General features: G+C 41.6%; 2 protein-coding genes across 6 annotated transcripts; both read right to left on the reverse strand.

The window, feature by feature from the left end:
- Positions 1-1,381: 1,381 nt before the first annotated feature.
- On the reverse strand, positions 1,382-11,716 carry palb2 (partner and localizer of BRCA2). Of its 5 annotated transcripts, XM_004569009.3 has the most exons (13): positions 9,940-11,716; positions 9,613-9,698; positions 9,475-9,534; positions 9,205-9,385; positions 7,637-9,070; positions 4,848-6,163; positions 4,561-4,713; positions 4,159-4,241; positions 3,143-3,289; positions 2,881-2,997; positions 2,399-2,486; positions 2,133-2,308; positions 1,382-2,043 (listed from the first exon to the last, which is right to left on the reverse strand). In XM_004569009.3, exons 2-13 carry the CDS (start codon positions 9,688-9,690, stop codon positions 1,818-1,820), a joined length of 4,059 nt encoding a protein of 1,352 aa, XP_004569066.3. In that variant the 5' UTR covers positions 9,691-9,698; positions 9,940-11,716; the 3' UTR covers positions 1,382-1,817. The 5 variants fall into 5 exon arrangements, with proteins under 5 accessions (XP_004569066.3, XP_076740834.1, XP_004569065.3 ...); XM_076884719.1 differs by having other exon boundaries at positions 7,916-9,070; positions 9,613-11,716; XM_004569008.3 differs by having other exon boundaries at positions 9,613-11,716.
- A 573-nt stretch (positions 11,717-12,289) lies between these two features.
- On the reverse strand, positions 12,290-20,493 carry LOC101466310 (retinol dehydrogenase 8). The gene is made up of 6 exons (XM_004569007.4): positions 20,370-20,493; positions 17,052-17,213; positions 16,790-16,969; positions 16,497-16,590; positions 15,256-15,439; positions 12,290-15,134 (listed from the first exon to the last, which is right to left on the reverse strand). The coding sequence occupies exons 1-6, from the start codon at positions 20,473-20,475 to the stop codon at positions 14,907-14,909; spliced, it is 954 nt and encodes a 317-aa protein (XP_004569064.1). The 5' UTR covers positions 20,476-20,493; the 3' UTR covers positions 12,290-14,906.
- Between the last annotated feature and the right edge of the window lie 2,652 nt (positions 20,494-23,145).

Here is a 23,145-nt window from a genome sequence, read left to right on the forward strand (position 1 = left end):
ATTTCTGCTGCAACATTTAGAAGGCAAATTGTTGCTGTGCACGTTCATCCATCATGAGTACAGTGTACCCATCTTCTGATGGCTGCTTCCAGTGGGATAATGCACCATGTCACAAAGTTCAAATCTTCTCTGGCTGCTTTTTTGAAGATGACAATGAGTTTACTGCACTCATTTCCACAGTCACCAGATCTATAAATAGAGCACTTTTGGGATGTGGTGAAATTCACATCATGGACAAATCTACACTATCTGTGTGATACTATCATGGCAACATGGGCCACGATTTCCAAGGAATGTTTCCTGCACCTTTTGTAATCTTTGCTACGATTAATTAAAGCAGCCCTGAAGGTGAAGGGGGAGGGGCTAAAGTGTCCGGAAAGTGTATATTTTGGGGTAAGAATTTGAAACAACCCCCCCCAAACCGGATGTATTGCATTATTTTTTAACTGTCCTGTAGCTGGTAAATAATATAATATGAAATTTAAATTATATAGCTTTTATACCTGGTAAGCTCACGGTTATTTTGGGCTTTTAATGATTTCTCTAACTTTCATTTCATAACATACATCTGTTATGACTTTTTAAAAAGTAAGAGTGCACAAGCTTGAGTTTATTTTGGATTTTTTCAAAATAAAGTCCAAAGAACTCACGGACAGCCCACGTGTTTTATGGTCAGACAAGATAAAGCTTGAACTATTTGGTCACAGTGACAAGAGTAGGAGTTTGGGGGAGTAAAACTACAGAACACTGTAATCAGCTGTACCAACTGACAGGCACAGTGGGGGTAGCATCATGCTCTGGGACTATTTTGCTGCCGGTGCTACTGGTGCATTGAAGAAAGTGGATGAAATTATGAGGATGGAAAAATGCCTTAAAATTCTTAAGTTTCACCTCAAACTCAAAAATATTCACTGTTTTAATAATTATTTAAAAGGACACATCAAAACTGGTTTTGGATTGGATAAAGCAGGCTAACACCAAACCTCTAAAATCTTGTTCCCAAACCCCCTTTTAAATATTTGTCGACAAACATTTAAAGCCGGGTTCATGCCCGATCAACTTGTTTAAATTCACCACCAATTCTGACAAAAATTACGATTAAATATCAGGACAGAATTATGACAAAAGCTTGCTGATGATTATCAAAAAGGATCTGGTCATCTTTCTAGGGGACGTTTAACACGGACAGCCGACGTTCACGTCCATGATGAGTGTAAGTAAACTTCTGGCCTTTAGTAATTTTATTACTACAGGATCCATTTCAGTAATATACTCGAGTAATCGTATTTCCAACGCTGCATACTTTTTAAAAACATGGTCTGTTGTTTTGAGCCACAGTTGTGGCTTAAAGTAGATAAAATGTACAGAAAATAAAGAATTCACAAATGTTTAATGTAAATCTTAAAACCAACTTTAGTAAGATTTCTTTTCTATATAACAAATACAACATACACATACATAAACAAGTCAAAAACAGCTGCAGTAATAAAACACACATTTCCAGTCTGACGTTACAGTGACCTAAAAGGAGCTCTAGGGTGTGACGTGTTAGAAAGCTTGTACAGCAGCGACTGGTTTATGGTACATGCTCAGTTTACAGTACATGAAAGCTCATGTTTTTGGATTTTTATGTTAAATTTACTCAAGCTGAAGGTAAATTCCTGAAATGCAATACAGTTTACAGCAGTAACCAAATCAAATGAAGGGAACGTGTCCGTGCCCCACCATGACGCTGAAACCCCCCAATGTCTTTATGTCAACGCAGACTGAAACAAAGATGTTTATATTTGATTAAAAAGTCGTCTAAAAGTCCGTTTTTAGCAGCAGCGCGAGTTCTGACTGTAGCAGTATAAAGTCACGTCTCCGTTGTGATGTCCAGTCACCAGCGTGTTTAATCCCCCCCATCGAGCCAGCTGCCAGCCTTCACTCTCTGGAGCCCACACCATCCTCGAAGCCCCCGGGTGCCCGAGCTCCCACACACAGGCGCAGCCGTTCTGACTCAGGCCCACCACGCCGGAGCCACTGACGTCGGCTTCACACAGCCTGTAGAGCAAAGTGACAGATGTAAATATGCCAGTGTGTTTGAAAAGTGACGCAGAAACACAAACCTCGTCTTCTATTCCTCATCTCACCTGCCAGCCCAGGTTTCCGGTGGGTACAGCTGAGTAGCGGGGATGGATTTTCCACTTAGAGGGTTAATGGCGACCAAGGAGAAAAATGCAGTCTTAGGATCTTTTATTTTTCCTTCTTTTTCTTCGTCTTCTAAAGAGCTTAGAAACTGATGCTGCAGCAGGACAAACAACACTCCCTGTGCACAAACACGCAAAGGACTTATATCATGTAAAGAATGACAGCGTTACAGGGGCATGGTTTTTTTGTTTTTACTGCTTTTACTTACACAGGAGGAATATCCTCTGAGGCAGGCTGTGTGAGAAAAACCCTCTCCAAAGAGGACTCTGCACAGCAGCTGTCCAGTCTTTAGATTCCTACAACAAACAGAAACAATTTAACTGTAAGCGGGAGCAGCTTCGAGGTAAAGATGAAGCTGCTGCTGAAATCACATTTCTTTCTATCAAAAACAAAACGACAGGAGGATTACGTTTTGTTTTGTGTTATTTAAGCTGTTTTTTCTGTCTGTAGGGGGCAGCAGAAACAAACAGATGAGTCTTTAAACTTCCTCTTGTCCCATCTGTTGTCAGTTGACACACTGACTGGTCAGGTGGTCCCGATGGAGCACAAGCCTACTGATGTCATTAGCTCTGTTTGAATAACTGATTCTAACAACATCAGAAACGAATGAAGAGCCAAAGAGAAACCCGAAACAGAATTCAGCAGTCTTGATCTTTAAATTAGACTTTTTATCATCACATTTATGTTTACCAGACAAAAAGGTGTCCGCCCTCATCTGTACCAATGAGAGCATCAGGAAGTCCGTCAACTGGTGCAAGCGCTCCCACGCAAACACCTGGAGATACCAGAGTCTGAGAGCTTGGTGAGCTGAGAGAAAAAGAAAAAGAAAAAAAGAGAAGTGAGACACGAATCGTGACAACTCTATGTAAGCTTCGGACCCCAAATGCAGATGTAGTCTGTGACATCGACACAATGAAAGGCGACAGCGGAGAGGAAAACTGTGATGTGTTACCTGTAGTCTGACAGCGTAAACACCTGCAGAGTGGAACCTGTGGCTGAGTGGGAGGTGGTCACCACTCTGGACCGGGACACACCAATCACTGCCTGAAGAATCCCCTCACAGAGCAATATTTGCATGAGGCTGGAGCATGACAGCACTCTGTGCACACAGACAACATACAAATATTTTACAAACTATACTGAACTTAATGAAAACTGCTCATTTGCACAGGCGAAGCAAAAACACACCCCGTGATTCAGCAGCTTGTAGAACCGCCTTTAGCAGGAATAAATTGAAATAATGGTTTCCTGTATGATTTTGTCAGTCTCTCACATCGTTGTGGAGGGATTTTGGTCCACTCTTTTTTACAGTGTTGCTTCAGTTCATTTAGGTCTGCAAGCACAGCTCTCTTAAGGTCCTGCCCCAGCATTTGGTTGAAGCTGAGGTCTGGACTTTGACGGCATCGTTGCACCTGAATCCTTTTCTTTTTCAGATATTGTGTTATAGATTTGCTGCTAGACTTGGAATCATTGTCCTGCTGTTAAAACCAATTTGGGACACGCTTTAGGTGTCAGACAGATTCCCTCACATTTGATTCTTAAATACTTTAATCAACTCAACGACTGCAAGGTACACTGGTCCTGTGACTGCAAAGCAAGTCAGAATCATCACCCGTGCTTTACAGCTGGTATGAGCTGTTTGTGCTGATGTGCTGTGTTTGGGTTTCTCCAAATATGTTGCTGTATTGTTGCCAAACATCTCCACTTTTGTTGAGAGCCTTTCTATTGGCAAACCTTCCAAACAAACCACTCATTTTCTGTATTTTTCTAATTGTAATGTCATGAACTGCAACATTTTAATCGAGGCCTGTAGAATTTGATTTGTCGATGATCAGTTAATCAAGTGCAGTTAATCAGTAGCACCTGGCTGGTCCTTACCCTCTTAATACCTATGGAAGCAGGAGGGGTGTACTTAGTTTTTACATGACAGTACATGGTAGAGATAATCATTTACGGTTTAGTATTCACCTCACTTCTCTGATTTCCAGCTGACCCAGAGTCACACAGATCAGCCCAGCAGCATCCGGGACATGAAACACACTGATCACTGGCTGCAAATAAACACCAATTACTGCCATGTGATTTTATGCATCTCCCAAACATTCAAACTGCAGTTTACTAATCACATTTATGTATAATTTATATTGTTTGTGCAATAACACTGAGCTACAACAAAGATGAAACTTATTCTAATACGTGGATTCTTTACGCTCATCTTTAACTATGTATTTATATTGTATAGCTAGGGCTCCTGGCAGATTACTGAAACCAGGTGTTAATCAGTGGAACAGTAAAAAAGAAAAAGTAGTTCTAGCTAATGTTCAAACTTCCACAGAGTCATTCTGATATGCAGGCCCATAAGAAACTCACCTCACTAAAGGTCCAGGTGTGTATTAATTTCCATTCGGATGCTGAAGCTTGACTCCAAAGGCACACTGCCCACTTTCCTGCTGCTGCTACACACAAAGTGTCTGAGGATCCAGGAAAACAGCAAGCATCTACCAGAATGCCTCCTGCTGCAGCCTGAACACACACAAAAAACTGTAACTCACTCAAGAACAATGTCACGGATGCTTTAGATGCACACACCCTTAAATTATATTTAAGCTAAATAATAATCTTTAACTATACAGCAACAGATAAAACAGTTTTTTTACCCTCAATGTGTGCATGTGTCTAATTACAAGTTCTTCTTTCGTTTCCTCTGTTCTCAGGTCCAACTGCCCAGCTGAGTCCTCCAGCTGATGGCCGGAGGGACTCGGGGGAGAAGTGAGTTCAACTGTGTGATGCTGATTGGCCCTAACTGGTGGCTTAGATAAATGGTGGATCTCTCCAGATGGAGAGAGAGCAGAGGGGCTAGGAGGGAGGTAAGTGATGGAGGGACAGGGAGACAGGGGTGGAGGAGAGAGAACATGTCTGGAAGGGCTGTATGGTGGAGGCAGGTTGAGACAAGGGGCAGAGGGGGAGGAGGTCAGAGGGAGGCTGCAGGTGACAGGGTGGGGGGTGAGACCTAGGGAGGGTAGTTTTGGGCTGGTACTTAGGGTGGATGAAGGCAGGTGTGGGGTTATAAAGAGGGAGGGTGCTGAAGCCAGAGGGGAACTCAACATGAGCTGAGAGATGACACCGTGTGAAGATTTGGTCTGATTTTCAGGAAGTCTGTTTGGAGTCTTCAGAGGTTCTCCTGGAGGGTTTGTTTCATTACATGCTTGTTTATCAGCGCAGCTGCTGGAGGAGAGTTCCTCTACAGGTGACTCAAAGGAAACCAGCTCAGTGGTAACTTTATCTTCTTCACTGTGATTTATACACCTCAGATCCTCTGAAGCATGGACCACACCACAATATGTGTGTTTTTCAGGTAATTTAAGTTTTTCTGGGTGATTGATGACATCATCATTCTCTGTGCAGACTGGTCTGTCTGCAGAGTTCATGAGAGTCTGAAGTTCAATATGAGAGTTCACAATCACAGTTTCCTTACAGACATTAGCACACTTTTGCCCCACTGGCTCTGTTGGGCTAGAGTGAGTCTCTGCCAAGCTCTGCTGCTCTTCAGTGAAGGAGTGCTTCATCACTTTATCTGTAAGCCTGTGTTCTTCTGATACACTCTGGATGTGTATGGACTGGGTAGCAGCCAGCTGTTCTGCATTATGACCTGGTGAACTTGCAATTGTGGGTGTGAGGCTTAGCGGGAGAGGAAGAGGCGTCGCTGCATCAGCGCCGGTGCATCGAAAGTCAAAGCGGCGCCAGCTGCTGCGTGTGTTGTAAGATGGGGATGAGAAAGGTTCAACTGCAGATTCTCCAGTGACTTGGCGAAGCTTGAGGAGCTTCAGGGAGGCAAACTGGTCATCTGGGAGATGAAAATCTTGGTGGGTGTCCAAGTTCATCAGCGGGCCAGACAACAGAGAGGGAAGACGAAGCAGAGACGTTTGAGCCGGTGACAAGGAGGGCAAGAGGAGAGATCGCCAGCTCGATGTACCTGAAGAACACAAAGTGGAAAATAAAAGCTTCAGTCAAAAACATGCTCGTCACTGTATATAGAACTTGTTATGTATATACTGGGTGATGACCTGACTGAAGGAACAACCTGTCAGTCATCATGTCAGTAGGTCTGTTCAGGGAACTTTAAAACAGTTAAACTGACACCAGACACCAAGCCAGACTTTCAGTGCACATCTACATTCATCTCCTCACAAAATAGCCTCTGTGTCATCTTAGATGCACTTCTTGTATCAAAAGAAGAAGTGCAGTTCTCTGCATTGGCTGTGGTTTCCTTCACACAACAAAAGTTTCCAGTTTCCATTCTTATAATTAACCTAATGCTGTCATTTCTTTGGCATTTCTACCCCTTTAATCACCACCATATGGCAACTGTGCACTGAGGGTTAGGATTCACGCTGAAGACAGAAGGTTCTTTTTGAAGGGTTATTATGGAAAAAATTAAAAGAGTGCATGCAAAGTGTGACACACTGAATTAAAAATTGCGGCTGTATATTGCAGCAAACTGTGCATTCAAGTGGGTCTCAGCAACATGTTTGGGAATTTCTGCTGATCTCTTATTTCCCAAGGGACTGCACAGCAGATGGATGCACGCTTGATTTGGCCCAGATTTTAAACCATCTCCTCCCAGTCTTAAACCAAGAATGTTTTGCATGTAAGGCAAATGTGCTAACCACTACACTGCAGAGGCACTCATTGCTTTATACCACTACATAACTGCATCGAAACATTGTGCTGTATCAAAATGTGCAACGCAAATAATGTTTTTAACGCTGTCTCTTTGGCCACAACAGTCAAATGAATCCAAAAGTCTTTGAGATGAGTCTCTCCAATTTCTGTGATGTTTTTATAATCTGAACGCGTGGAATATGTGTCAGATAAAGCACATAGACATGAACATAACCTTAAGGAGGAAGGTTGTTTTAGAAATGGGTGTAAATAGATCTTGCGCTCACCCTTTCGTCACAATTCACTTTATAGAGTGAACATAGGTCTCAGGGTATTTTTATAATGATGCACAGACACATAGACAAAGACTGATACCAGAGCCCAACAAATATATGACCAATAACGATAGACAATTGTCATTTAAACATGCAATATATGAGCCAATATTTCTTTCTTTCAGACACATGAAAAACAGATTATTCTAACGTTTGTTGTATGTGGTTATTTACGAGTCCTTACTGAGGTAATGTAATAATGCTGTTAAAAAGTTCACTTGTTTCACTGGGACAACAAATCAGAGATTATTCATTTACTGCCGACTCTGCTCAGATTAGCTGGTTGTTGGGACCTTGGAGAGTGCCCTCCTAACAAGTTATTTCATGTCTTTCTTAAAATTTGAATTTATCAGCCATTATAAATGCAGATACAGATCTATCAGCAAATATCTGATATTACCCGAAATATACGCTGGGCTCTATTTGATTCATACTCATACAAGTCTTACTTTGGTTCATGTGTGGGGATCTGTAAGCCTTGTTGTTCCTCTTCATAAAGATTTCATAGACCTCCTCTGGATGTCCAGAGGCAGAGCTGGAAGAAGCTCTATTATCTCCAGAAGTAAGCGGAGGATCAGTGATGTGTGTGGGCACGTGCTGTGGTTCATTTGTTGCTAGGTCGGTTTCTCCTGGGATTGGGCATGGCTCTGGTCCATCAGCTTCTTGGAGAGACTGACAGGAAGAGACTGGAATGTCTGTAGGTTGGGGATCATCTGAGATTTGCTCACCTGGTGACTGATGTGTGTTCAAACTAGAGGCTCGTCCGGTCTGAGATCTCCCTCTCCCCGTGCCTCTCTTCCTCTTCCGGCCTCGTGCTGGACGAGCAGACGTGGGAGAAAAACTAGAGTCCATCTGACAAGCTGAAATCTTACCAGAGTTCTGGCTGTGTTCAGCAGATGCACACACAGATGCAACAGCCTGTGATGGTTTGTTAGGGTCCCCAGATGCAGTTGTTAGAGAGAAGAAATCTGTCTGAGTGTGCGGCTGTGAAAGGTCGCTGCTCTGTGTGCTCCTGTTCTGTCCTTTGGCACGACCTCGACTCCTGCGATGTCGTCCCCTGCTCAGCTGGGACTCTATTACAGCCTGCATGTCAGGCTGGCTCTGTGAAAATGTCATCCGTCTTGTGGTTCGAACGTAGTATTCCACTGGGAAAAGTAGTCCCTCCACTAATGTACAGGAGTCCATAAGGCTCCCACTTTTTCCACCTCCAGTCAACTCATTCTTTTCCTCTTTTACTTCCACACTATAATCATGCCTTTTTTTACTTTCTGTTTTGTCCCCTACATTTTGTTCAGTGTCTTTACTAATGTTCTCTTCATTCCGTCCTCTACTATTTCCACCATCCTCTCCTCTCGCCCCTTCTTTTCTCGGTTTGTTTTGTGTGTCATCCTGCCCCTTGTTTTCAGTTTGTGTTGTGAGCAACAATGACTCAGGTTCTTTCTCCCCTTCACCTTTTTCCTCAGCATATTTTTCCTTTTGTTCTTGGGATCTAGGGATGTCTTTTCCCTGAATATCCCCTGATTCAGTATATCCATGTGTGCTCCAGTGTGTAAGCAGCAGAGAGGGAGACTCAGAATCTGTACCAGAAAAAAGCTCTTCACTTTCATTTATAGCATCTGCTTCATCTGATGTGAGTTTCTCCTCCTCTCCTGCTCTTTTGGCACTTTCCATCCCCTCACCCTGCTCCTGTCCCTTTTCATTGTTCTCTGTGCTCCTACTTTCCCAGCGTAGGCGGCTGCGTCGTGACCTGAGGCGCAGGGAAGAACCTGTTCTATAACCTGTAGGTTCAGCATGGCTGAGATCTGGCGTTTGCGGGCAAGCATCAGATGGAAGTGAGAACTTGATCACCTGGTTTCTCCTTGAGTTGTCAGATTCAGCTGGACCTGGCAAAAAATCAGATGATTTGTGAATTTCACTTTCTGCTTTTATTACAGGCCAAACACGCTGTGCCTCTGACAGTAATAACAGTGTAGTCTCATCCATATGACAAAGCAAATGTCCCATGATCAAGTGTTACCTTCAGTGTGTCTCTGGCTCTGAGTTAAGCCCTGAGCTGTGTCACCGCTGCGGTTCAGTATCAATGAAGAAGGATTGAGACGGAGATTTGATGCAGCCTCCGTGTCTCTTTGCTCCAGGTGGTTTTGTTCAGCGATCCTGCTCCTCACATGTTTCTGTACTGCCTCCAAGCGCTCGGCACGCTGTTTGCAGATGTATGCATATATATATATATATGAGACAAAAATGCTCTTTACATTTTTCTTTTTATAGCACAATGAAAGACACTCACCTGCAGTCTCTGGGCTGTCCTGAGATATTCCCTTTGTAATTCAGCCAACTTCCTACGAAGCTGAGAAAAGACAACATTAATCTCAGAGGTCATGGCAGCATTTTATGTGGCTCAGGTGTGAGGACAAATGCAGGTTACCTTCTCCTTATCATCAGAATGCAGCGTAGATCTCAGCTGCTCCTCACAGTGCAGAATATCTCCCACAGTGGTCTCCATGCTGCTCTCTGGTCACAGCAACACACGACTAAGACTTAAATGTAGCCATGACACGGCTTCTATGGCGCTAGCACAGCTGGCAGACGTAACCTTTGCCATATAGATTTCCCTAAAACTTTAGCTCACTTGACAATAACGTGATTTTTCTTTAACTGAAAAACCCACACGAAACATAAACGTTAGCAGCCAACAGCCGAAGCTTACACCGCTATTGATAAACACCGATACTTTATTAAATGTGCAACTTGCCTTTTACTGTAGTTCATGCTATTTCATAAGGTGAGCTCTTCAGTGACTACACCGGGCTACAAGTTTGTTTTGACGGTCGATTTGGCAGCTATCGATTTAGTTCTAATTTCCCGCGACTCACATCGCCAGGCACGAGCAGTCGAGCGCCGATGAGTCGATCAGCGGTAGGTAAATGAACCCAAGCGTTGCTGCCGCCCCCTCGTGTCTGGCTGCAGTGTAGGTCATAAACTAAGGAGCTTGGAAAGAAAAGCGGCTGGACTTCTTTACGTTTCTTGAAGACGTTTCACCTCCAGGAGCTTCTTCAATTCTAACACCCGATGGTGGAGAGTCCCAGGTCATAAACCCCGCCGCCTGTTATCCCCAAAGATTCCTTTTAAAATTATTATTAGTCCTCATCACGCTGATTTGTCTTTAAGGGATAATCATTCTCATAAGTTTTATTTTTACTATTAAAATTGGGGTGCAGCATTTTGATGACAGCTTTGATTGTCAGCTGCAGAAATAAAGTTCTTTGACGGCATTAAATAAAACCTGGCGTAAAGTCAAAGTTCTGTATTTAAATGCTGATCTGAAAACTTTAATCAGGAATTCTTTTACAGTGCATTTTGCCATACAGAATAATATTTTAAAGATATCATTTCTACAGGACTGAATAGTCCTGTACATACATCCTGTACATACCATCAGTATGTAAAAGTCCAGAGTCTCTGTGCATTATCTGAGGATCATGTGAAATAGGGGAGAGCGGGGTAAGTTGTCACACTCTTCACACTGACTAACTTTTACTGAGCACCATACATCACAACGTAATAAATGTTTCACCAAATGAAAGACGGAAGTCTCGGGCACATATGATGTATTGATTACATTTTCATATCTTATCTCATTACGGAGTTGTAGACTGTTGAAAGGAGAATGTGCACTTGTGACAATTTGCCCCATCGGCAGGTAAGTTGTCACACTAGATTATCTTAAAATATGAACACAAATACTTAATTATGATTATTGATTTTAATTGTTAAATTCAAACCAAAACTGGAAATTTGAACAATTATGCCAAGAGAATTTGGAAAAAAACAATTATTTCAATCCAATACACATTTTAATCAAAACATTAAGTAGAAAGAAAACTTTAGTTTGAACTTTAAACTCAAATGTTCTCTGGCTTGCACATAAATCCATCATAACTGAATGGAATTCTGCAAATAACTTGCTTTACTTAACATGTTTATACTCTGAACAAAACAGATGCCTTATTTCTGATTAATCAGACTCAACTTCATAGTCACAATTCTGGCACACATAAATTGCCTGGCCTGAGGTGCAAGCATCATGGGCCCATTTGTTGCATTTTACGCATTTTACCCAGGTCTCTTTTGGACGACTGTTTGAAAATGGCTCCACACAGACAAGGCAGAAGCACTCTTCATCATCTGATGATGACTCTTGAATTATTTTTCTTCTTTTAGCTGCGTTGTTCTTCATAGGTCCAGATGTTTTCCCCCCTCGCGTCCCTCTCTTTTGAAACAGCTTTTTGCTAGATTCAGCCTTATTCTTTTCTTTTTCTAGTTGCTGCTTCACTGGCGTGTCGGTTAGAATTGCTGCTTTGCGTCGTTTTCTTCCTTTGCTGGATGGTTTTCGGCGGCCAGCTTTTGGATATGGCTGGATGTCCTCTGGAGTTGGTAGTCCGCTGTCAGTAATTGCAGTGCGGTAATTTATGTCAAAATCCTTTGCTGTACTTGTGATTGATTTGTTCTGCATCTTTACCTGCCTGACTGCCTTTAACATAATGTCAGGTGGTGTTCTTCTGTTCTTCTGATAATTTCGAACCATCTTACTTTCTTCCTTCCTTCCTTAATTCCTGCCTCTCCTTCCTTTCTTCAAAAACCTTATTACAAATACAAATGAATTACAATATCACAATTTTTTGGAGCATTTATTTGTACTGGGGCAAGTTGTCACATGTGACGACTTGCCCCAAAGTTAATGAGACAACTTGCCCCAAACTGACATTTATGCTAATTTTGGCTAAATGTCAGGGTTAGCTCAACATAGCACATCAGCTGAAGTATCAAAAGACACGTTAATGTCTCCTCTATTTTGTGTAAAATAATAATCTGTAACATCTATACCTAACAAAGTTGTACTGAAGAAAATTTAAAGTGATTTATTTTTCCTTTTAGGTCAAAAAAATAAAAAAGATGTGCTCACCTCAGATTAGAGCAGTCTTGACCACATGTGAACAGGAGGTTGACTATAGAAGAAGAAGTCACACAAAGTGGCTATTTCATTTTTGAGATAGAGCCTCTAGTGTTGGAGTTATGAACAGTGTGACAACTTACCCGTGTGACAACTTACCCCGCTCTCCCCTACTTGTAACATTACACAAAGCAAAGGTCGCTGTTACAGTGTTCAAAAAGTGCTGTTTTTGTTCAACATCAGTGGGGGATCTATGGTGGACGCCTGAAGACGATTTCCCTCTGAGGAGGCTGCTGGTGAAGATGTTTCTGACATGATTTCTACCTCACTTGGTCAACAGAACATCTGGCACAGGATAGCGGTGAAGAAAGAGAGGGAGAAAGCGGCTCTAAACCTCTGGACCCAGGAATCCAGGCCCAGCTTGGTCCTGATGATCTCCCTCATCCATTACCCCCCTCCAGGGTAATTATAGCTATTGATAACAAAGCAGATTCTGGGTCCTGCTGTAAAATGAAAATAATAAATTATGCTTCTATGAAACCTTTGCTGTTGTGTTTATAAGTCGAACATTTTATTTAAAGTTTTCAGGCTCCAGAGCTCTCAATCTGCAATGGATATAAAACTTTAAATCTTCAGTTTGATATCATTGTCAGTCTTATGCTAAAATCTCAAAAGACAACATTACATTTCCAGATTTAATTTTGATATTATCAGCAACTCTGGGCCTCTGTGGAGACTCAAAAATATTGTCAAACATATTGACAATGAGAGCAACACAAGTGTGTAGCATCACTAACTAGCTCACAACAAGCCTACCACAGCGCCCGTGCTAACTGTTAAACTTACAAAATCACGTTTAGCTTATATCAGTAAAAATAAAATGCATCAAATTGCTGCCAAACTAATTTTTTTCAGCCTGCTGAAATTCTTTGAACGTCTTAAATTATTAGCAGTAAAAAAATTACCCAACTAGCAAGCTGCCTACAAAAAAATCCAAACGAGGCCAAAGTATTTTAACTGGGCTAAAAATGCAAATAATGTAACAAAAACTTTGAATGACTTAAATAACTTAATAAATTAATAATTAATCAATATTTTTTTTATTTATTAATTAAAAATCCTTAATGATAATAGGTGACACGAGGTGATTTTATTGCATAATCTTATTAAAATAGATTACTATTACAGTTTTATTAGTGGAAAGATAGACGGGTTTTGTACAGAGCCGTGTTTTCTGAAGACTGCGAGAAGCAGCTAGCACAGTTTTGAAAGACATAATTTGCCATGTTTAATCCCAAAGATGTTTACTTTAATATACTGATGAGAAAAAGAAATCAAACAATGATGCAGTGGCTACAGATCAGGCTACAGACGTGATGGAGTTCTCTCTGAACAAATTAGAGTGTCTTGGACTGATGAGGATAAAACAATGAAGTAAAGCAATGCTATGTTGTCTTGTAAGCGTGAATCCTGCTCGTTTAGCAGTCTGCATAGGATAACATCCTTTAAAATCTGCATCAATTAAACTGAACTGGGCTACAGTTTCTTTATATTCAGAAACATAACATCCTATAAAGGAGAACATAGATACACTATATTGTCAAAAGTATTCACTCAGTGATCCAAATTCTTGAATTACTACATGCACATGCAAACATTTGTGAAAGAATGGCTCGCTCTCAGGAGCTCAGTGAATTCGAGCATGGTACCGTGACATGATGCCACCTGTGCAACAAATAAGGTTGTGAAATTTCCTCACTACTAAATATTCCACAGCCAACTCCTAGCGGTAGTATAACAAAGTGGAAGTGATTGGGAACCAAACCAAGACAGCCACGAAGTGGGAGGCCATGTAAAAGTGGATGCTGAGGAGTATAGTGTCCGGAGGTCGCCAGCTTTCTGCAGAGTGTGTAGACCTCCAAACTTCATGTGGCCTTCAGATCAGCTCAAGAGCAGTATGTAGAGAGCTTCATGGAAAGGGTTTCCATCCAAGCTTTACATTAACAGAATGCAGAATGCAAAGCGTTGGATGCAGTGGTGAAAATGTGAGTTTGGACCGTATTTGTCTGACTGCACTGTGCCAAGTGTAAAGTTTGGTGGAGGGAGGATTATGGTGTGGCTTTGTTTTTCAGGAGTTTGGCTCGGCACCTTAGTTCCAGTGAAATATACTCTTAATGCTTCCGCATACCAAGATATTTTGGATAATTTCATGCTTCCAGCTGATTTTGGGAACTGTTCTAACATCTCTGAGCACTAGTGGAGAAAGCTTGGTCCGATAAGACATTGAAGTTGGGTGTAGAAAACCTTGACTGGCCTCCTCATCCAACATCATTGTCTGACCTTAGAAATGTGCTTCTGGAAGAATGATCAAAATTCCCAGAAACACATTCCTAAGCCTCGTGGAAAGCCTCCCCAGAAGAGTTGAAGCTGTTATAACTTCAAAGAGTGGACTAGCATCATATTGAACACTATGGATTATGAATGTGATGTCACTTAATGTGATATGAATGCAAAGGAGGATAAGTGAATACTTTTGGGAGTATAGTGTATTTCTCTTCACTACAATGCAGACTGCATATCAACAGCGTGAAATGTGAAAAGTGACAAAACTCGTTGAAAATGTTAATGTAAGATTAGATTTCTTATCGTCTTCTTTATTTGCGATTGATTTGCAACTTTGGGTTGTTCATATTAGCAAAATGCATTTTTTGCAAAAGCCCAAAAGTAGACACTCATAGTGTTTGTGTTATTATTCAGACTGTTGCACACTAGTTTGGTGAAATTCTCCATTTCCTCACGAACCCAAAGGTGAGGCACTTCAGGACGGGCATGCCGACGTTCATCAAAGGACGCAGGGTAAAGAGCATGCAGTACAAGGCCTGGAGAGACAGGTGTCCAGTTTCATCGCCATATTTCAGCGCTAAAATGGGTGAGTACAGCGGGTTGGTCAGATTGTGGAAATATGGATTGCTGGCTTCGATCATGCTCATTGTACGCTACAAAGAAAGATAAGACAAATGGAAAGACACCATCTGCAGTCAGACTTAAAGGATTAATCCAAAAGGAGTCAGATGGATTAGACTGAGTGAGTCATAATGACACAGTTTATGAACTTACTTTGGCAATGTGATCAGGTGTTTGTCCCAGTATCTCAAATATATCCACAGCACCAGGGAGATAGAAATTCCTGAAGTAATTCACTGTGTCGGGATCAACACCAGGCCACTCCTTCTCTTTCATGCCCTGAATCATCTTTAACTCAAATTCTGTGTGCACGGGGCCTGGCTCCAGCATTGATAATCTACGGAGAGAAAAACACACAACAAAGAAGTAAACCACATGGCTTAGTTAAATAGATTAAAATGAGCTTTCACTGTTTTAAACACAGGTTTGCTCGGATTTTTGACACAACTGGATAGTTAAACTGTTTTGAATGAAAAAAGGAGGGAAAAAACCCCCAAACCAAAACATTCTTATGCTGTTCTGTTGGTTTTATCAGTTATTTGTTTAATCCCCTTTTTCAGATTGAAATTCAACTAACAAATTTTTTGGACAGTGGATTGCCATGTAAGTTTTTTTTAGAGTAAGTCATCTAACATGCCTGTTGATCCCTGAAATGTTCCTTAGCTCGGCCATTACGTTGATATTTATTGTTTTTTGTGAAATGTCTCGAGGTTATTAGACGGATCCTCTTGGGACCATAAATGTTTGGACAAAATGTCACGATAATGTTGAATATTTGTTGAACATTTCAGTTTGCACCAAAGTAGTAGTGTACCAACCAAAACAGTAACATGAAGCAGTTATTTGTATATTTTTTTTTTACTTTTGCAGCTTATCCTACTTGATGCTGGAATTAGGGGGAGGCCTCTTTGATTGACAGGTATCCCAGCACAGGTACTTACAGCCTGCTAGACGGTCACTACTTCAGTGCATTAAACCGAACTTCTGCACCATGTGTGTGCTATTGGAGCCTTTTGAAGCTTTATTTAATGGATAATCTGAGTAATATTTTGATTTGCTGTTTGGTACAGGCCATCCAAGAAGTTTTTTTTTTGCAGCATTTTGTGGAGTCCAAAATCCCTGGATAATGTCACAGAGTCTACATCCATCTTTTATACTCTCTACAGGCGGGCCTACCTTGACAGATTACTACACTGAAATGTAATGTTCCTAAATCAGTTCCACCCCATGCTTTGCCTTCAAAATGTCAACAGTGTGACGGTGAAAAAACTTTCAGCTTGAGGCTTCCCAAACTAATGGAAATTCAGTGACTAATGGGTAACCTCAAAGTTTGTTTGTTCATCTTTTATTCACAGCCACTGATTACTGTCTTTTTAACAGTCAGTTGTACTCACATGACATTAAAACTCAAAAGCTGCGCAGCCAGACCCTCGCAGAAGCCCTCAAGAGCAAACTTGGAAGCTGCGTATACCTCGTTAAACGCCACCCCTGTGAAAAACAAAGCGTACATGTAACCTCACAGATCGGCTGTTCACACATGTTTCTGAAGTCATACACATTAGTCTCTTCATATGTCCGCACTTCCATTAGCCTGCTGTCCACCCGCCTAACCGTCAAACTGAAGCTGACAGACGTGTTACTTCCCCCGCCACACCTCCTCTCCCTTCATACGTCTACGTCTGCTCACCTTGGAGTCCCATCACACTGCTGATCACTATGATGCGTCCCGCTCTCCTATTCTTCATGTCAGGCATCACCTCCTTGATCAGACGAACGAATCCATAGAAGTTGGTCTCAAAGACGTTGTTCATCTCGTCCATAGGGATGCTCTCCACTGGACCCACCAGGCCGATGCCTGCATTACTTACTGGTTTGGAGAAAAAGGATGAATTGAAGAAAAGGTGATATAGTATAGTATCAAAGTATAGTGATGCCTTCGTTGTACTCACTGAGGATGTCTATGTGTCGATCTTTGATGCTGTCGACACACTGTTTCACCGACTTGTCACTGCAGACGTCCAGTTCAGCCACAAAAACAGTTTTGCCGTACAAATCCCCAGCAGCTTTCACCAGATTATCTTTACGTTTCAGGTCACGCATCGTAGCTATTACTGCAGACAACATGGTGACAGAAAAGAGAAAAAAGACAAAAAATAATAAGCTGGGATTAATGTTCACATGTTTTGTTATCTTAGCCTCATTCTGTGATTTGTTTCATCTCTATCAGCTTTGCAAAAACAAGATTGCCACAGAAACGCGACATTTTTATTTAACCATTATTTATAGGTAATCCCACTGAGACTCAGTGTCTCATTTGTTTCTGTCATCTGTTTCAGACACACATATTAAAATTACAACAAAAGAAAGAAACAATAAATGTTTACACAGTCATATCAAAAGCAGGAACAAGTTCCCAGTGATGATTTCGCAAGGACATGGAAATGCAGTCGTGCTGAGAAGTGGCAAAAACTTTGGTTTGCTGAGTTTAGCCACTGCCACCCCATCCAGCTAGAGCCATCGTGCTATAAAGAAGACCTCCTCTGTGAAAACTGGAGAGAAACCTTGCCTCAAGCCAAAAACAAGGACGGGGCTTCTCTCTACAAACTTGAATTGGCAACTGCATGTTGCCCTTGACAAACAACTGAAGTTTTTGCAACATAATGTCACGACTTCACTCCAGCCATCAGAGATGATCATCATCTTAGCTGACAAAACACCTGATCACACTGGAACTCAGGAGCTGGAAGATCTATAAGCTCACAGAGGTTGGCTGGAGAGGTTTTGCAGGACTGTTCCTCTGGAAAGGCCTTAATCGACCAAATCCAAGATTGAAGCCACAGACAAAGCCACTGGATGGCTTTGGATTAAAAGCTGATCCATGGGTAGCTTCTGTTTGGATGCAAGTCTGGGCTTGATCAGCTCTTGCTGATTTTGAACGACCAGACCAAAACAGCCCCGTAACCCCTGAGAACCTAGAAGATGTATCTTACGCACCGTGAACCAATGCAACCTTCCATCTGTAAATAAATGATTAGGAAACTGCAGGTAAAATGCTTATATGCAGACAACATTGCAGAGTCAGACTAAGTTCAGTGTCTACGGCGGTATTCAAACTGACAAGGTATGAATGAGCACAAAAACAGTGTTTTTTATTTCACCCAATGAAAGGCTCTGGTGCAGCATCAACATAGGATTTACACATATTTTTGAGCTTTTACGTGAGAATTTTCAATCTGAATGAGCCTGTCCTTGTGTACATGCCTGTGGCAGAGGGGTGTGCTCCGCTGGAGGGGAGGGTTGGTGCAGCGGGCTCGAGGGGCACTGCCAGGGTGGCTGGCAGGGAAGCTGAAAGCACTTTAGAAAATGCATTTTCCCTGTTTCAGTGATGCCGGACATGGAGGAGAGGGAAGTTCAGGTGGTGATGGCTGGAAAGTGGCCGCAAAGCACAAAATACTATATATAAAGCTATCAATAAAAGAGTTCCCACAGCTCTTACTGTTCACAATGCGATCAACAGCTGTGAGTCAGGTGGAATAATATCCTATAGGTAAACATACAGGATAAAGTCCACACACATGGCCTTCATCCTGTGCGCACATGCCTACTTTTCATGATTCAAACATGACTTATTTATTAGTTGTCACTTTCTAAATAGCAGAAGGGGAATTTATGCTATAGATAGCCACCATAGTAATGATAAACCTTAAGTAGCTTTCTGTGATGATGCATAGTATGCAGACTGGCATTAGCCTTGCCATGACACATCACCTGCCTGCTCCAAAAATAGCCCGGTCAGCCTTCACAGCCTTGTCCGTGAGATCCTTGAATAAAGCAATTATTACACTAACTGTGGCTGGCTTCCTCTTTTTACCTGTTGTCTGATGTTTTAAGAGAGACTAAGGTCGAAATTGGCAACACAGACATCTACACAGCATCATGTAGCGAGCTAGGAGAGTGTTTCCTTTCACTGCAAAATGCAGTTTCTGTCCTTAATGTTGGAGCAATACCCTGAGCACCACTGACAATCACTGACCGCTTCGAAGTCCATAATCTTTCTAGTTACATTTTTCATCCTCTGAACAAGTAATTCTTGGCTATGGTTCTAGAGGTAGAGCAGGACATGTAATCTGAAGGTTGGTGATTTGATCCCTCACTGCTCTAGTCTGGATGCCAAAGTCTACTTTTGAGTTTCCCAATACATTAATCACTGTGTGATTGAGTGAATGTGACATGTTGTATGAAGCACTCTAAGTGCTCGATCAAATTGGAAAAGTGCTATATACGAACCAGTTCATTTACCATTTAACATAAGATAAGACAAGATAATAGCCTTTAATAGTCCCACAGTTAAGAAATTAACTTTGTTACAGCAGCAGAGTATAAGTATGCATTTTTCCCATGCTATGATATCATTGTTTATGACTGTTTAATAGTATCAAAAGACACAGAGAGGCATTAATATGACTAGCAGGAGAAATGGAACAGTAGAAAGGCAGCATTACATACATATATAATTAGCTGTGACTGGGTGATGTAATGATTTTTAACACAGGCCGTGTGTTCCTACAGTTTGGTATTGGATGTAACAGAGAGGGCGTAGGAGGCAGCCTTTGAAGGAGTGCACGCAGCTTTGATTTGGATTAGATCTGGTCTGATGCTGCAGAGTCTTAGTTTCTCTGGCAAAACTCGACGCGCTGTATTTCAGTGCAGACTGGCAAAAAATTGCTTCTCATGCTGGCACACATGTCTGTAACAAGCTGTGCAAGTACTGGAGATCTGTTTTGTAGAGCTAACAGGTTTTTTGGCGATAACCTGAGAAAATGACAGCAGTTCTCTTCAGTAAATATATATGATATATGTGGCAGAATACTGTTGATGAGGACATGAACCATTTCCTTTAAATATCCTCAAATCATTGGTATTTGCACCTCCGCTTTTGCATTTCTGAAGCAAAGAGCTCCAAAGAAGGTCAACTTTGACCTCCAGGTTCTACATTGAGTAAAAATTTCAGCCAATAGCTTTGTAAGAGACTTATTTGTTTTTTAAGAGTGTTGCATTACAAACACGATCATTTTACAACTTAACAACACTAAAAAAAAGACAGTAGAGGATAAAGCTCCTGTGATAAATTATATTAGTTTTTAATTATTTCACTGAACTTTGTCTGTTTCCCTATGTCTTTTAACACAACTGTAGCCTGTTCACATGCCAGACCAGTTAAAATCTAATATATAGGTATCATCTACCTTCCTCACTCATGTACCCACCGTGATAGCGCTGCTTTTCATCCTCGGCCAGCATTACGGCAATCCTCAGGCCGATGCCGGAGGAACAGCCTGTGATCAGCACCACTTTCTGCCCATGTCTCTCCATGGCTCTGCTCAAACTGATACTAGCAGACAAGCAGCTCAGCAGGATGAGTGATACTTTCAGATGAAAGCCATTATAAGAGGATAAACTCAGAAAGGGAGTCACATGGACAGGCCACACACCACACAATGCATGAAGACTGGGATTATCCAACAGCTTTGCAGGCATAATATAACTGTTAAAACTGAAAAAAAGGACAGTAGCATGTGGAAGAACCATACACAACCACAGCAGCCTGTCACCTCATCATTGCAACTACTACTGTCTCATTCTTCAACCAGCATTTGTCACATCACCCAGTACGGTTGTTTTGGTCACTCTGGCACAAACAGGTTGTGATACCATAAGTGTTCAGTGGGGTTGAGGTCGCTCCATTCCATCCTCTCCAATCCCAAATTCTGGAGGCAGTCTCTGAAAAACCCCACTGTGTGTGAGCAGGTTTTTGTCATCTTAGAGGAGAGAGTTGAGTCTCAGACTGTGGAGATATGGGATTGCCACTGGTTGCCATCTCATCTTGATATTTCTCTGCACTGAGATTGCTTCCAGTAAAGATGAGCCCTATTTTTCCAGTGAGGGAGATGCTGCCACACACTGTCACACTGCCTCCACCAAAAGCTGTTATTCTATCAGTGCAGCAATCAGCATAGTGTTCTCTGTGTCTTCTCCACACTTCGACCCCATGATCCCGCAGAATCTGGACTCATCACTGAACATAACGTTCCTCCACAGCTTCAGGTTCCAGTGCACATGTTGGTGACACCAGTGTAAACGGGCCTGACAGTGAAGGGCAGTTATGGCAGGCCTCCTGACAGCTCTATGAGACCAGAGATTAGCTGTGTGCAGTCTGTTCTGGATTGTCTGGTTTTCTCTTTGTCCTGGAAACCTTCACTGCAAATCTGTAAAAGACTCCCTACAGTTCCTAAGTGCTGACAAGTTGAGGAATTGGTCTTCTTGGCACGCCCACTTTGTGGCGTGTGTCTCACATCCATTATATGGAACCTGGCCTTCAGTTTGGAGATTCAAAAAATGCTGTAGCTTGGCTTTGCAGAACACCATTTTCAGGTTACCCTGTGGCATGAGCCATGTCCAGATCAGTCACATGTGTCTGTGCCATGTGTCTGCGTGGAGCAGACACCAACTGTAGCAGGGTTCTGCTGCTGGTGTCAGTCAGGAGCCTGAATGTCAGCACCTGGGGTACCAGAAGTTCAAACAAAAGTCAACAGCAGAACAAGCTTTTTGGTACTGGCAGAGAAGTTTGGCAAGTTCTTCATGGGCGCAACTCAGATACTCAACTTTGCTGCTCAACCCACAAATGCATTTTTCTAATAAATGTGACACCATTTTAGGGGAAATAAAAAGACTTTCTAATGGTGTAATTTTTGTTGCTAAGAAGCATTGTTACAACAAAGAAATAATCCACCAAACACAAGTTTTTGTACTTTTTGTGTTAAGTTTAGATGTCAGCTTGTGTAGACCTCCACCAAGAAATTTGGCGACTCCCAGTGGTCAACATGATTACTTTCAATAGATAAACTTAAATTACTGAAATGTAATCAAAATATAAAGGGCAGTGTTGCGCTAGCAGCACAAAGGATAAAAATAGTATAATCTACAATAAAAACAACTTTGACAAAAGTACCAATTGTCCATACTGAAAGCCTTATATGTGAGGCAGTGCAAAATGTTATATACAGTAAACTGAAAAAAAGGCCATGTTGGATTTACTTGATTCAATAGTGGACATTGGTTGCACACAAATGTTTTGCTTTGGCAGAAACTTAAACAACTGAGTTAAATCAACACAACTTTTTCATATTCAATAAACGTGCATTTTGTGTTCATAAAACGCGATTGAAACATGTTTAAATGAAGTAAGTTGAGCTCTTGGAATATTTTAATCCTTCACAATTTTGTCATTTTATTTCAACACTATTCAATAACTTTTACCCCAATACTACTTGGTCACTTAAGTACGACATGTTGTCTTCATATTACATAATGTTCAAAGTCTAGAGTCTGGTTACCATGAAAACTGAATGGATATACAACTTCCTTCTATCTTTATCCTGGTTGCAGGGGGGTTGGGAAATAACCCTGAAGTGATAGTTACAAGGCAGGGTACACCCTGGACAGCTCACAAGTCTATCGCAAACCACTATTTGCGCTTACATTGACAGGTAATTTAGAATCACCAGTTAACCTAACTCTAACAACTGCACGACTTTTAACTGTGGGAAGAAACCAGAATACCCAGAGAGAAACCTGCAAACTAGCCAGAATGTGGATTTGAACCCAGGACCTTCTTACTGTGAAGCAACAGCACTAACCACCATGCTACCAATCCAGACTTAACAAAAGTAGGAAAGCTATGATTTCAAGGCTTGATGCAGAATTTTTTTGTATGTTTTTGTCCTTGACAGGTTAAACCACAATAAATAGCAATAGCATGCACGTGGTGTGTGTGTAGTTGTCTGCCTCTTATAACGCCAGTGATTTTCCTGCAGTTTGACATCTCGCGTGATCTTGTGAATTTCATGAGTTCAGAAACTAACCACTCTTACTAGATTGTATCATGTCAACAAGAACAAATTAAGTTGTTGAATTTCACACAGATCCTTCATGATTTAATTACGTTCATAGAAACATGAAATTATTGTGTTCAAATTACAAGTT

This window comes from Maylandia zebra, linkage group LG6 (assembly GCF_041146795.1).
Source record: "Maylandia zebra isolate NMK-2024a linkage group LG6, Mzebra_GT3a, whole genome shotgun sequence".
In the NCBI taxonomy this organism is placed as follows: Eukaryota; Metazoa; Chordata; class Actinopteri; order Cichliformes; family Cichlidae; genus Maylandia; species Maylandia zebra.